Genomic DNA, 15,997 nt, shown 5'->3' with positions numbered 1-15,997 from the left:
AAAGATTCTTGCCACACACACAGTTCACATGTCACTGTTCATTCATTCAGCAAAGATTCTTGCCACACACACAGTTCACATGTCACTGTTCATTCATTCAGCAAAGATTCTTGCCACACACACAGTTCACATGTCACTGTTCATTCATTCAGCAAAGATTCTTGCCACACACACAGTTCACATGTCACTGTTCATTCATTCAGCAAAGATTCTTGCCACACACACAGTTCACATGTCACTGCATTCATTCAGCAAAGATTCTTGCCACACACACAGTTCACATGTCACTGTTCATTCATTCAGCAAAGATTCTTGCCACACACACAGTTCACATGTCACTGTTCATTCATTCAGCAAAGATTCACATGCACACACACAAAGATTCTTGCCACACACACAGTTCACATGTCACTGGCCATTCATTCAGCAAAGATTCTTGCCACACACACAGTTCACATGTCACTGTTCATTCATTCAGCAAAGATTCTTGCCACACACACAGTTCACATGTCACTGGCCATTCATTCAGCAAAGATTCTTGCCACACACACAGTTCACATGTCACTGGCCATTCATTCAGCAAAGATTCTTGCCACACACACAGTTCACATGTCACTGGCATTCATTCAGCAAAGATTCTTGCCATTCATCAGCATAAATGGCCACCTGAGACCCTTGTGCAACTTCGTCCATGAGGATATTGAATAACACACAACTCCAGACACCACCCTGCTGAGGACCCAGTTTCAAGGGTTCCTCAGAAGAGAGTGAACCTGGAACCAGACATGTGCCTGCCCTACCATCATACCAATAGTACATAATCTAGCCAAGCAATTTGCCGTTTACACCCCTGAGAACAAGGCCAATGAAAGCCCTACAAGTAGCCTTCTAACACGAAACAGAAGAGAGAGAGAGAGAGACACCTCACAAAACAGTGAGAGTAGAGCGAAGAGAGAGAGAGAGAGAGAGAGAGAGAGAGAGACGAAACAATAGAGAGAGAGAGAGAGAGAGAGAGAGAGAGAGAGAGAGAGAGAGAGAGAGAGAGAGAGAGAGAGAGAGAGAGAGAGAGAGAGAGAGAGAGAGAGAGAGAGAGAGAGAGAGAGAGAGAGAGAGAGAGAGAGAGAGAGAGAGAGAGAGAGAGAGAGAGAGAGAGAGAGAGAGAGAGAGAGAGAGAGAGAGAGAGAGAGAGAGAGAGAGAGAGAGAGAGAGAGAGAGAGAGAGAGAGAGAGAGAGAGAGAGAGAGAGAGAGAGAGAGAGAGAGAGAGAGAGAGAGAGAGAGAGAGAGAGAGAGAGAGAGAGAGAGAGAGAGAGAGAGAGAGAGAGAGAGAGAGAGAGAGAGAGAGAGATTTGAAACATTTTATTTTCCCATGCAACAAAAAATATATGTATATAATCACAAAATAATCTGTCATATTTGGGAACCCTTTTGAAGCAAAGATTTTTGGGCAACAATAAGAAAAGTAAAAAAAAATAATAATAATAATAAAACAATAAAATAAAAATAATTAATGAAATTGTCAGTATAAAACAGTAGATAATGTAGAGGATCCTGAATCAATGAAGTAATTTTACATGAAGTATTACCTAGCAATGGTAATAAAAGTAGTATTGGTACTAGTAATGATAACAATAGTAACAGTAGGGCAATGATAGTAATGCTAATATTGATCACACAATAATACACTATTACCAATAACAATAGTAAGTGTTGAGAATGAATAGTAAAATGTTGATAAATTACTAACACACGAGATGTGAAGTCGACGTGACAGTTAGAGTGACACCAAGATAATAATAATGGTAGTAATAAAAACGTTGATTACTAGACAATACTATACAATTGATTACAACACGGTGTCATACCCGCACGTTTTGCTGCTTCAAATCAACAGAGTGGCACACAAACTTGCCTTTATTGGCAAATATATTTTGCGTTTGGAGGATGTGGTGTGTTGCATCTTGTGGGGAACCTCTCTCCTAGTCACCTGCTGCTATAAGGTCCCCCCACCCCCACCCCAATCCCTGTTGTGTGAAGGCCTGTTCCAAGAGTCCCTCCTCCTGGCACATCTCTGCAGACGTATCATTTCCTCCCTGGACACTTGATTCTGGTGCAGATACACAGATGTTGGACTCTGCTCAAACTGTAGTAGTCCAGTTTCCAGCGCTGTCTGTGCTCTGTGCTTCAAGAAGGTGGTACTCTTCAAACGTCCAGGAGAAGACTCCTCTCTGCCGGCGGTCGCTTGATTTCGGCCTGGAAACAATAGAGAGGTTACAGAAATGATGCCGAGCATTCACTACTGAATAACACCACACACACTACACACTCTCCACACACACACACACACACACACACACACACACACACACACACAGACACACACAGAGAGAGAGAGAGAGAGAGAGAGAGAGAGAGAGAGAGAGAGAGAGAGAGAGAGAGAGAGAGAGAGAGAGAGAGAGAGAGAGAGAGAGAGAGAGAGAGAGAGAGAGAGAGAGAGAGAGAGAGAGAGAGAGAGAGAGAGAGAGAGAGAGAGAGAGAGAGAGAGAGAGAGAGAGAGAGAGAGAGAGAGAGAGAGAGAGAGAGAGAGAGAGAGAGAGAGAGAGAGAGAGAGAGAGAGAGAGAGAGAGAGAGAGAGAGAGAGAGAGAGAGAGAGAGAGAGAGAGAGAGAGAGAGAGAGAGAGAGAGAGAGAGAGAGAGAGAGAGAGAGAGAGAGAGAGAGAGAGAGAGAGAGAGAGAGAGAGAGAGAGAGAGAGAGAGAGACGAGACGAGAGACGAGACGAGACGAGACGAGACGAGACGAGACGAGACGAGAGAGAGAGACGAGACGAGACGAGAGAGAGACGAGACGAGACGAGACGAGACGAGAGAGAGAGAGACGAGACGAGACGAGAGAGAGGAGAACGAGACGAGACGAGAGAGAGAGAGACGAGACGAGATAAGACGACACGAGATAAAATAGGAGACAAGACGAGACGAGACGAGACGAGACGAAGAGACGAGACGAGACGAGACGAGAGAGAGACGAAAGAGACGAGAGAGAGAGGAAACGACACGAGAGAAAGGAGACAAAACGTGACGAGACGAGAGAAAGGAGACGAAATGAGACGAGAGAGAGAGACGAGACGAGACAAGAGAGAGACGAGACGAGACGAGAGAAAGGAGACGACACGAGACGAGAGAGAGACGACACGAGACGAGAACGAGGAAAGACGAGACGAGACGAGAGACGAGAGAGAGAGAGAGACGAGAGACGAGAGAGAGAGACGAGACGAGAGAGAGAGAGACGAGACGAGACGAGACGAGAGAGAGACGAGACGAGAGAGAGAGAGAGAGAGACGAGAGAGAGAGAGAGAGAGAGAGAGAGAGAGAGAGAGAGAGAGAGAGAGAGAGAGAGAGAGAGAGAGGAGAGAGAGGCATCACCAGAGACAATATATAAACTCGTATGCAAGGAAATATATAAACTCGGAACACTCTGTTGGCCTCACAGGAGATAAACCTCAGTGACACAAACACTCAGACATTTAAAGTGCAAGTGAACCATTGGTTACTGAGGCAAGGGTGAATCATGTACAGTGAACGTAGTATATTCAGTGTTATTACAATATAAGTTATTGTTGTACATACAGAATGTAATATACATCACCAGGGTCAGATTTTAAGATAGGTTGCACTAACCCTGTACCCTTTAGTCTGTAAAAACAACGTTCTTATGTAATGTAGAAGTTGTTTTCCCTGTACATTTGATCAGTATAAATAAAAAAAAAAAAAGAGAGAGAGAGAGAGAGAGAGAGAGAGAGAGAGAGAGAGAGAGAGAGAGAGAGAGAGAGAGAGAGAGAGAGAGAGAGAGAGAGAGAGAGAGAGAGAGAGAGAGAGAGAGAGAGAGAGAGAGAGAGAGAGAGAGAGAGAGAGAGAGAGAGAGAGAGAGAGAGAGAGAGAGACGAGAGAGAAGACAGATGAGACGAGATGAGAGAGAAGAGATGAGACGAGCGAGAAGACACGAGATGAGAGAGAGAAAGGAGACAAGAAAAGCGAGACGAGACGAGAGGAGACGAGAGAAGACCCAAGATGGAAGAGAAGAGACGAGATGAGAGAGAAAGGAGACGAGAGAGAGAGAGGCGAGAGAGAGAGAGACGAGACGATGAGAGAGAGAGAGAGAGAGAGAGAGAGAGAGAGAGAGAGACCAGGCACCACCACCACCACCACCACCTCGCTGACTGGTGACGCTTGTCTCATCATTGCTTCACCCTGCAGGAACGCTCACTGTGCTTCACTTGTGACACCACCACACATTTCATCAACCTCCTGCCACCCATAACTCCTCTGCAACATGCAATACAAGTTAATGTCTTTATAGGTGACACACACACACCTTTTCTTATTTATATAAATGATATAATCAAATCCAGCTCAAAAGTTACTTTCACTCTGTATGCAGACGACATAAACTTGCTTACGAAAGACAAGGACATACACACTCTACACTCAAACATGACCTCAGAACTACATTTAATAAATCATTGGATAAAACATAACAAACTAACACTATATATAAGTAAAACTAATTATATTTTTTTCCAAAATCGGTCAGTAAAAAATCATATCCAACCAATACTTCTTCAAAGTCACTCTGCAATGTGTCACTCAAATAAAAATTTTTAGGTGTATTTATTGATGATAACCTTAATGTATGCATGAAACTGTCTAGGATGTGTGGGATATTGTACAAGATACGGAATCAACTCACAACTGAAGCCCTACTGAGTATTTGCTATACACTCTGCTATCCTTATTTTATTTATTGTGTCTCAGTTTGGGCCTGCACTTGGCCGTCTTTCATAAATAGATTAAAGATAATTAAAAAAAATTTGCGATGTATATTTTGTATGGGTAAATTCGACTCAACATCCACACTTTTTTCTAATCATAAACTATTGAATTTCTTCGATATTCATAAGTGTTTTGTCCTTTTCTCCATCTTCAAATTCATTAAAAGATATCCAAATAATAACCTACTTAAATGTGTAGATTCACCGTATGCAACAAGAGGTGGGAACTTGAATTTGGAGTGCCCGCAATTCCGCACACAGTTATTCAAGCACAGCATATTTTACTTTGGTCCACAGCTATGGAATTCCTTGCCTCCTCATATAAAAGATATTACTAGTATCAGTTACTTTCAGTTTAAAAGAAAAACCAAAGAACATTTCCTTAGATGTTTATAACTAGCAGCTTGCAGTCCATCATTTATTTGTATTGTATGATAAATTTACTTTAAAGCTGGATATAAATTATTCAGGAAGTATATATATATATATATATATATATATATATATATATATATATATATATATATATATATATATATATATATATATATATATATATATATATATATATATATATATGTATACATAGCACAAGTATTTATATAAATAATGTGTTCGCATGTACGTATAGTGTGAACGTGATTGGGTAAAATATGACTTATTCTTATACTTCTATAAATATATTGCCAAGTGAAGTCTTCCAACAGAGTCACCACATAGTTTAATAACTCCGTTTATCAGGAAGCCTTGGCTCGATAGACCATGCCAATGAACACATCTGTTTAACCAATATATATGTACATGTAATGAAATGGCAATTTTACTTTACTTTACTTTACACACACACACACACACACACACACACACACACACACACACACACACACACACACACACACACTATTTGATAAATGTTTGTTTCAATGTGCATAGTGTGTGGCCAGCCAGACGCGTCCTGACATTGTATGGTGATGTGAAGGTGTGGTGTTGGCGGCTCAGGCTACATGTCTTGAAGTGACGCTTGGCAACTCAAGGCGAGTGAGTCCATCATGGCGCACACTCCAAGACGTTGTTATCGCAAAACCTGTAGCTAACAGTGCTGCCCATCTCTCCAGGTGTCCTTACAACAAACTTTGACTTGACGTTTGGCTAATGAAAAATACTGAAAACTGTTCACTAGGAATTAAAAGTCAATCTTCTCATGTTTATTATCGTGGTGTTTATAGTGCTTAGCTACACCTCCTCCTCCTCCTCCTCTATCTGCCTACCTCTCCATCTACCTGTTTGTTTATCCAACTGTCCATTTACATATCTATCATCCCATCAAAATACCCGCTTATCTATCTATCTTCAAACAAGCATGTAAATACCACCACCACCACCACCTCCACACACACACACACACACACACAGAGAGAGAGAGAGAGAGAGAGAGAGAGAGAGAGAGAGAGAGAGAGAGAGAGAGAGAGAGAGAGAGAGAGAGAGAGAGAGTGTGTGTGTGTGTGTGTGTGTGTGTGTGTGTGTGTGTGTGTCACCTCGGTCATCTGCTGGTCACCCAGCCAGTCTTCCCATTACGGAGCGAGCTCAGAGCTCATAGACCGATCTTCGGTTAGGGACTGAGACCACAACACACTCCACACACCGGGAAAGCGAGGCCACAACCCCTCGAGTTACATCCCGTACCTACTTACTGCTAGGTGAACAGGAGCCACACATTAAGAGACTTGCCCATTTGCCTCGCCGTCTGCGAGACTCAAACCCGGACCCTCTCGAGTGTGAGTCGAGCGTGATAACCACTACACTACGCGGTGTGTGTGTGTGTGTGTGTGTGTGTGTGTGTGTGTGCAGTCGCGCGTGGGTGGTGAGTACTGACTTGTGGCTGTATGTGCGCGGCAGGAAGGAATTCCGGAACACCTTGCATGGGGCGCTGGAGTCCGAGGTGGGCGTGACGCAGGCGCTGGGCGGGGGCTCAATGTCCTTCTCGAGGCGGTCAGCCAGCGAGAGCCGCGACACATCCTTGTTAAGTCCTGCTGCTGCGCATGGGCACTGCGGAGTATGCGTTCTCCGCGGGATTCTTGTAGTCGTGGTCGTGGAGGTGATGGTGGTGGAGGTGGGTGTGGTGTGGGTGATGCAAGGGGAGGAGGCGGTGGCACGGTTTTGAGAGGTTTCTTGATGGGGAAGTTTAGGGAGTAGAAGATCATGTGGTGGTCCAGACACTGTTGACGGCGCCCACAGCGTTGTGCACCATATTCTGCTCGTTCTGACGCCGCGCCTCCTCATCCCGACACGGGCAGTCACGTACGCGTTTCCGCTTCATGCACACAATCACCAACACCAATTCCACCACTAGCACGGGCATAGCGGTGCTGAACACCACCACCAGCACCACCTGACCCGCCGACATGGCCTCCGCCTCGGTGCTTGGTCGCGCCACGCTGCCCACCACTACCGTGACAATACTGCACTGCGGCCCGCCCATGCTGTGCCGGCAGGAGCAGGGGTAGCCCACCGCCAGCTCCGCCGCCTCCTGGTAGTAGCTGGTGTTAGCCCCTGACATCACTTCAGGCAACTGCAACACCATTAAAAAACCCTGTCAGGAACACAGCGCATTTATACACACACCCCCACATCGCCCCCCCAACACACAAACACACCCGAGAGTCCGGGTTCGAATCCCAGAAAGCGGCGAGGCAAATGGGCAAGCCTCTTAATGTGTAGTACCGGTTCACCTAGCAGTAAATAGGTACGGGATGTAACTGGAGGGGTTGTGGCCTCGCTTTCCCGGTGTGTGGAGTATGGTGTGGTCTCAAGTCCTACCCGAAGATCGGTCTATGAGCTTTGAGCTCGCTCCGTAATGGTGAAGACTTGCTGGGTTACCAGTAAACGACCGAGGTGAACAACACACACACACACACACACACACACACGCTAGTTCACCCCCCTCACCTCCCACTACGCCATCTGGACACCCTCCCGTAGGTGTACTCAAACTAAGAACAACCCCCTTATTGTGTGTGTGTGTGTGTGTGTGTGTGTGTGTGTGTGTGTGTGTGTGTGCGAGCGCGCGCGCGCGCATGGGAGTAAGCCTAACACCACCACCAGTGCCGCTATCACCTAACACGTGACTACTTCCACTACTACCAAATTAACTACTCTCTCTCCTTCACCAAGAAAAGATGAGATTCTGATACCAGTAACCACCACCACCACCACCACCACCACCACACAACACAGCACACACGAGGAAAACCAGCAATACAAACCTATTGACAAACAACGCTCTGTACAAAGCATTCCTCACCTGGACAAACACACTGGCACATCCCACTTGGTCGCTCGCTTGGCGCCAAAACACACCCAAACAATCAAAATGATCTTCAATATTAACCATCAATTTTGTCAATGTCCACGGTCACAAAGCACAACGAGGTGACGGAGTGATGTCACCATTGCAACAAATGGAATGACACGATACACATTTATACAGTGTATCATAATGGCCTAATAATTCACGACCTCTTTCATATTTGTTTGACTCTCTTCAATGACTTGACTGCTAAATTGTCATTAATTAATTTTCCTCCAGTGTTAGGAATGTTCCTTTACCACCTCAGACACGCTTATCACGCCCACACCCACCCACGCCCAACACAGCCTACCTACCCATTACGTCATATACGCTAACCACCACCCACTAGGGCCCCAAACACCACATGAACACGCCCATACCCATCCACGCCCATCACAGCCTACCACTACCCTCTAAAATGCGATTGTGTGTGTGTGTGTGTGTGTGTGTGTGTGTGTGTGTGTGTGTGTGTGTGTGTGTGTGTGTGTGTGTGTGTGTGTCTGTCAATCTGTCTGTCTGTGTGTCTGTCAATCTGTCTGTCTGTCTGTCTGTCTGTCTGTCTGTCTGTCTGTCTGTCTGTCTGTCTGTCTGTCTGTCTGTCTGTCTGTCTGTCTATCTGTCTGTCTGTCTGTCTGTCTGTCTGTCTGTCTGTCTGTCTGTCTCTCTCTCTCTCTCTCTCTCTCTCTCTCTCTCTCTCTCTCTCTCTCTCTCTCTCTCTCTCTCTCTCTCTGATGGCCTTAGTAAAGAAATTACTGAGAAATGTGTGACTTCTCCTTTAAAACATTGCATTTTGTGTGGCTTGTATCTCTGTCAAGGTCAACAAGCCCGCGGGAGTAACACTAATAAATTATATATATAATTAGTCTTGGTTGTATTTCATATTTTTGGATGGATGTACAACTGGATAGCTTGGCAAACAACATATTTCAGGTGGTAATTAATGGTTACCTGGGAACAGTGCACGGTTCAGAGTTGAAATGGGACCGCTCATGAATATAACGAGAAACAAAACAAAACTCTGAGGAATTTATTACCAGTCAGTGCCTCGTGTTTCATAACTAACGGTGTAGTATAAGTTGTGACTAATACATAACTGTGGATATTAACAAGGGTTGGGAATACAAGAAGCAAGCCATGTTTGTGTTATTGCAAAAATAGCAGTGTTATTGTCAAGAAGGTCATTAATGTGGTGTATTTTGTTAAAGCAAACAATTAACAATAGCAAGACCATACTGAAGAATTAGACATGAATTCTTTTAGAAATGGAAATTAGATAGAGAAAATTTGCTTGTTGAGAAGGTAGGCCTCCTATATATAATGCATGGATGGAGGGAGGATAGATCCATGAGAGTGAGGTGTGTTGATGGTGAACAGGTAGAGTCATCCTTTAAGCATCCACTGGTTACACACTCGGAAGTGAAAACAGTTATCATTAGATACAGCTGACAGTGACACACCTATAATTGGCTAATCTCGCGGGAGGGACGCTTCTCAAGATTGCAAGGAAGCAAGGCATCAACTTCGCTTCACATGTTAATATCACTGCATCAAGAAAGTCGAGATTTTGTGTCAATATGATATATTTATCCTTCTGTCGAAATATTTCTAAGGAAATTTGTTTTGTAGCCCAGTTTTTATAAAATATGGAAGTGCGAGGGGCCTTGTGACTCGAGCATGTTTAGTCCGCTTTGCTCGGATCGACTGCACCAATAAATTAGTAAATTGTGTACATTTCTCAGTGACAATTTGTCTGGAGCAGCATGAATCACCCTTTATCTAGCCTACCAAAAGAAATGTTGAACTCGCTGTATTTATATAAAAATGAAAGTGCGTGATGGTATGTCGGTGTCGTGCGAACTGTGCCTGTCGGAGCTATTTGGAGGCTTCAAACATTCGATAAATAATACATTATAAGATTACTAATATTGTGTTATACACACTCATAATGACAATTGATGATCGTGCTTACTCTGGGTAGGATGTCAGCTCCATGGATGCTTCTATCCACCAGTCTGAGCAAAGATAACAGAGATATCTTCGCATGCATGGAAGAAAATTTCTCACGCCACACCTCCACCACCACCACCACCCCTGGTACGCACCGGCCTTCCTACCATTCCCAGCATCCCCACTCTCTCTCTCTCTCTCTCTCTCTCTCTCTCTCTCTCTCTCTCTCTCTCTCTCTCTCTCTCTAACAGAACATCAAATCCTACTTCTATCTAGTTTTCTCGTTGGCCTTCCTTCTTCCTTCCATCACCACTCGGAGGTTGCTATTCTGAAATTCTAATTCCTGGCTGGCTACGCGAAGGTCCAGAGCAGGTAAGAATGAGGGTCTGGGTAGGATGTCTTTAGAATTTTATTGTAATCGTCAAACGGAGATGGTTGTTCAGGTTGTCAAGAGTGTTTCTTCTATTCATAATGTAGACACGTACGTTAATCTTGTACTTAGACCATAACTACACTCTTAAAACCTGCGTCACTTCAAGTACTGCCTTTGTAAAGTAGTGAAGGTGCCGCCACAAGTGTATCAGAATGTACACCTTACAACACCAGGTCAGAAAAAAATGTTGCGATCTTTCTGACTGGATGAACTGCCTAGGTTTGTTTTATGTTTGAGGAAAATCTGGCCAAGGGCAACAAAATTGTGGTTAAAAAAAAACCCACTGAGGTGCCAGTCCTTAAGCAAGATGAACAGATTATACTTGGGAGAGACTCCCAAGATGACAACATAAGTTATCTTTTTTTATTGTTTTCTTTATTTTTGGTGAAGAATGTCTATGTCGGTAGAGCATGTAGTGTTGGCTCGATCCATCATTTGTCGGTCTTTTGCCGTCACATCAAAGGAATGATACGCAACGCATCTACCTTCATGTGGACGGGGAGCGTTGCATCGTCCCGTGACTCCGTTGCAAGCTCAGTCTTGTAGAGGATAGCCAGGAGTACAGTTGTAGCTCGTGTGTGATTGTGTTTCATATAATTATATTATATTATATATATATATATATATATATATATATATATATATATATATATATATATATATATATATATATATATATATATATATTACACCTTTTTAGTGTGAAGAACTATCTAGGTACTAGAAAAATGGAGTGGAGTAAGGAGGATATCATACGTCTGATAGAAACTTACCGTAAGAGGGACGTGATTTGGGACCCAAAACATGTTCATCATTTCAATAAGCTTCGTAAACAAGATGCATGGGAGGAAATTGCCAAGGAAATGGGATCATCGGCAGATGTGTGCAAGAAGAAGATGGAATATCTTTTGGCAGCCTTGAGAAGGGAGAAAATGAAAATGAAGAAGAGTACTGGTACTGGAAAAGGTGAGTAAATGATATCGTATTCTTTATTCAACCATAATATATGAACTCATTATACATATATACTTAATATTCTTCTTCTGCATATAAAGTGATGTATACAGCTCTCTATAATTATATGGTATTCATATATCATGTATTCAAACCAATAACTAACAATATGAAAAATAGTAACTAGGCTACATTTAGTAAGAAATGTTTACATAGGATAAATAAATTCCTATAATTGATTTATTTCAATGACTCAAAACAATATGAAAATGAACATATATATATATATATATATATATATATATATATATATATATATATATATATATATATATATATATATATATATATATATAATAGTTGCCTAATGTGTACATTAGGTAGCGGAAATAGCCTAATGTGTATACTCTTCATCTTCAATTCTATAGACCACAGTTTAATGTGCACAGATCTGAGGTTAAATGGTGCACAACATTCCCTGGTGGTAAGGTTAGGTTAGGGTCAGAAACATCCACTAATCTCCCCACTTCTGCCAGCACCACTGTATCATCCATTAACAGGCCCGCCTAACCTAACCTAACCTAACCACCACGGAATGTTGTGCACCATTTAACCTCAGATTTGTGCACTTTAAACTGTTGTCTATAGAATTGAAGATGAAGTGTATACACATTAGGTATTTCCTAATGCCTAATGTACACATTAGGCAACTATATATATATATATATATATATATATATATATATATATATATATATATATATATATATATATATATATATATATATATATATATATATATAAGCTTATTAAACTACATTCTACCCCGTTCCTACCAAAATATTTTATTTTATTTTATTTTTTTTTTTTTTTCTTTACAGGAGCACATGAGACTTACACTAGCTCGTGGTTTGCCTTTGAAAGTATGCAATTCCTATGGGACAAGAACCAACCAAAACCAACATTGAGTACAGTAAGTGAACAGTATTTAATATATTAAACATTAATATTTCTTTATGCTAACCTGCATCATATTACATTACAAGCCATTTATATTTGCCGGAAATTCTGATCAGCTAATCAGCACACACACACACACACACACACACACACACACACACACACACACACACACACACACACACACACACACACAGCAGCAGACCGTAGGTGAATTACACACACACCAAAAAAAAAACTTTAGTTATTTAACCTGGGGGAGGGAACCCACAACAAAAAGCCGCAAGTTTCTATGCGTAGTCATTTTGCCACGCTAATTTTCCTTCATTCAAGAAATAGTCAGCTATCTCCTCCCTTACATTCAGCAATGTAGCCTTTGTTTTGCGTGCAACTCTTTTCAGGGGAAGAAGTGATCCCATCTCGTGCGTTGCTTCTCTCCAATTTCCATTTCTCACAACACCTGCCTCTTCTGAATCAAATGTTCCTGGTGGAGTGTAGAGTTCCGCTGAATCTGGTCTTCGGCGCAAGAAGTTGTGTAGTAAAGTAGTTGTCATCACTACACATGAAGCCTTTTCTGGTTCCAGTAGCAACGGTTTCCTCAGCACACGGAAAACTGAAGATGCTATGCCAAATACATTTTCAACTACTCTGCGAGCTCTACAAATCCTGTAGTTAAAAATTCTTTGCTTTGATCCTTTGACGTGGTAACCTGGATATGCTTTCATCAAGGTTTCACTCATAGAAAAAGCTTCATCTCCCACAAAGAAGAATGGTACAACTTCCTCCCTCTCGTTTAGAGGAGCAGGCTCAGGTAGATTTAAAGCTTTTTCCTCCATTAGCTTGTACAACTGTGTGTTTGCGATCACACCACCGTCTGATATTCGTCCTTGGCATCCCACGTCTACAAACATGAAGTTGTAGTTAGCATCAACTAATGCAAGAAGAACAATGCTGAAAAAACCTTTGTAGTTGATGTATTCACTGCCACTTGCAATGGGACACTTCAAAGTGACGTGCTTACCATCAATAGCCCCGACACAGTGTGGAAAGTTCCATATAGTTTCAAAATCTGTAGCCACTGTCAACCACTCTGCCTGTGTTTTAGGGATCTGTAAAACAAAACAAATGGTACACTTTAACATTTTATTTATGTATGTATGTATGTAACACTATACACACACACAATATATATATATATATATATATATATATATATATATATATATATATATATATATATATATATATATATATATATATATATATGTGTGTGTGTGTGTGTGTGTGTGTGTGTGTGGTATGTATTCATTTATATTATTCTCTCTCTCTCTCTCTCTCTCTCTCTCTCTCTCTCTCTCTCTCTCTCTCTCTCTCTCTCTCTCTCCAGACCGCAACGAGTGAAGCAGCAGAGGAACCAACAGAAGTGTCGGTAGAAGGTGAGGATCTGAATACAAGTTTGGCGACATCACAGGAAAGAAACCCTGAAACAAGGCACCCCAAGTCGCCCACACCCAAAAGTAAGAAGCCGAAGACATCAGCTGGTGACCAACGTCTCGATAAGGCTTTTGAGATACTCACGGCCACAGCTAACCAAGTTAATGATGAAAACCAGCATTTTGGTAACTTGGTTGCTTCTAAATTGCGTAGGTATGATGACAGGGTACGCAGTTTGATTCAAAATGACATTCTGAACGTATTTGTTAGAGCAAACACAGGCTGTTACAGTACTGATCAGCCTTTCCCTGGTAACGTAGTTGGAGGTCCACAGACAACCCATCCAGTAGGCTTCCCACCCAACTTCTGGTTGTCTCATAGTTATTCAGACGCATCTGAAAGCCATGATTCTAGAACAAGTACTCCAGCTGTAGTGCAACCATCACCTTCCCCCAGTACTTGTTCGGTAGGAAATGAGTTGAACATTGAGGAACTAATATAGTTGTGATTTTTTCACATGTGGCCCGTAACTTCCAATGAGGATATATCTCTTCCATTCTTAAATTACATTTATATTTGTTTTTACTTCATTGTGCCCCATCTTCAAAATATATATATGACATTGATTTATCAAGTTCCTTCTTGTACTATAAAATAAAAAGAAATTAAAACATTCCTGTTTCATTTATTCCTGCACAGACCAAACACAGAATATACTGTCTTAAGACTATTTCTATTATTTATAAAATCAGGAATTCCCATTTACCTGCTATTGTGAGTTGTTTTTGGAAAGTATACGAAGAAGACAGTCTTGTTAAAGAAATAGCGTACATACATAATTGTGATCTGTTCAGCACGCCTTTTACTGCACTAATACATGTTTGTATGTGTACGAGAGAAACATATATCGATTTAACTATGAGTGGCACATTCATGTCATCATACATCAGTTGTTCATATGACATTTTATAGATGACTTACCTTAATGTAGTCATACAGTGTTTCCACAATGGCAGCACACACTTCGGGAATGATCTTGCTAATTGCCTGCTTGGAGATTCTGAAGAGATACTGCAGGCTGGTGTATGAATCGCCGGTGGCCAGAAAGCGTAGTGTTACTGCTAGCCTTTCCTGGATGGGAATTGCTTTCCGAAACTTTGTGTTTTTGCAATTTTCAAGCCAACTTCAGACAAGAGAAACTCGAAATCAGTTGGGTGCATCCTTGTAAAGTTTTTGTAGAGTCCACTCACGTGTTGGAATTTTAAGTCCGCCAACATAGTTGTTCCACTGCACATCTCCTTCTTTCATATAGTTTAGTAATCCACCAACGCCGTGACTTTCTTTTCCTTTTACTAACTTGATGTTCATGAATAAATATATACGCGGCCGCAGCCAACTGCACACTTGCACTCATGGGTACTGTCAGGGAAGAAACTGGATGATACTGTTGCATCACGGAACGATGATACGACACGCGGATACGCAACGGGTACAATATACACTGTCGCACCGTATCGTATCATCGTTGCGTATCACCATGCGATACGCAACGATGATACGATACGTGTAAATGCAACAAGTGTGGACCCAGCTTTAGGTAACACTGCAAACGATCATCGTGACGGACACACACAACAAAAGAAGAGCAGGTTAACTTATCTTTCCTGAACTGCACAACTAACACAATCAAACACAAACAACACAGAACAAACGTTGTAGGCGAATGTGGTGCCAAACTTTATGTCGCAGCGTAACCCAGCGGGACACTCAACTACCCCAATATCACGCCCACTGCCCACACAGGCCAACCTCACGCCAACACACACACACGCACACACACACGCGCCTGGTTTCTCAGTGGTTAGAGCGCTGGCTTCACAAGCCAGAGGACCGGGGTTCGATTCCCCGGCCGGGTGGAGATATTTGGGTGTGTCTCCTTTCACGTGTAGCCCCTGTTCACCTAGCAGTGAGTAGCTACGGGATGTAAATCGAGGAGTTGTGACCTTGTTGTCCCGGTGTGTGGTGTGTGCCTGGTCTCAGGCCTATCCGAAGATCGGAAATAATGAGCTCTGAGCTCGTTCCGTAGGGTAACGTCT

General features: G+C 42.4%; 2 protein-coding genes across 6 annotated transcripts; both read right to left on the bottom strand.

The window, feature by feature from the left end:
• Positions 1-1,509: 1,509 nt before the first annotated feature.
• On the bottom strand, positions 1,510-7,436 carry LOC123503505. 5 transcript variants are annotated; one of them, XR_006674488.1, is made up of 4 exons: positions 6,698-7,436; positions 5,012-5,140; positions 4,205-4,318; positions 1,510-2,251 (listed from the first exon to the last, which is right to left on the bottom strand). XR_006674488.1 is itself a non-coding variant. In XM_045253345.1 (3 exons), exons 1-2 carry the CDS (start codon positions 7,102-7,104, stop codon positions 4,231-4,233), a joined length of 495 nt encoding a protein of 164 aa, XP_045109280.1. In that variant the 5' UTR covers positions 7,105-7,427; the 3' UTR covers positions 1,510-2,251; positions 4,202-4,230. The 5 variants fall into 5 exon arrangements, 4 of the variants coding, with proteins under 4 accessions (XP_045109280.1, XP_045109279.1, XP_045109281.1 ...); XM_045253345.1 differs by lacking the exon at positions 5,012-5,140 and having other exon boundaries at positions 4,202-4,318; positions 6,698-7,427; XM_045253344.1 differs by lacking the exon at positions 5,012-5,140 and having other exon boundaries at positions 6,698-7,426.
• A 5,238-nt stretch (positions 7,437-12,674) lies between these two features.
• LOC123503496 (putative nuclease HARBI1) lies at positions 12,675-13,629 on the bottom strand. The gene has a single exon (XM_045253321.1). The coding sequence runs from the start codon at positions 13,607-13,609 to the stop codon at positions 12,758-12,760; it is 852 nt and encodes a 283-aa protein (XP_045109256.1). The 5' UTR covers positions 13,610-13,629; the 3' UTR covers positions 12,675-12,757.
• Between the last annotated feature and the right edge of the window lie 2,368 nt (positions 13,630-15,997).

Source organism: Portunus trituberculatus, chromosome 14 (genome assembly GCF_017591435.1).
Source record: "Portunus trituberculatus isolate SZX2019 chromosome 14, ASM1759143v1, whole genome shotgun sequence".
NCBI classification, from domain to species: Eukaryota; Metazoa; Arthropoda; class Malacostraca; order Decapoda; family Portunidae; genus Portunus; species Portunus trituberculatus.
This window is presented reverse-complemented; position numbering and strand designations above follow the sequence as displayed.

Excerpts from the sequence above, each read along its gene's own strand:
- LOC123503505 (XM_045253343.1), bottom strand. The coding sequence starts at position 7,104 with ATGAGGAGGCGCGGCGTCAGAACGAGCAGAATATGGTGCACAACGCTG. Across the intron at positions 2,252-6,697 it reads CCGCGCACATACAGCCACAA|GCCGAAATCAAGCGACCGCC; the intron begins GTCAGTACTCAC and ends TATTGTTTCCAG.
- LOC123503496 (XM_045253321.1), bottom strand. The coding sequence starts at position 13,609 with ATGTTAAAGTGTACCATTTGTTTTGTTTTACAGATCCCTAAAACACAG.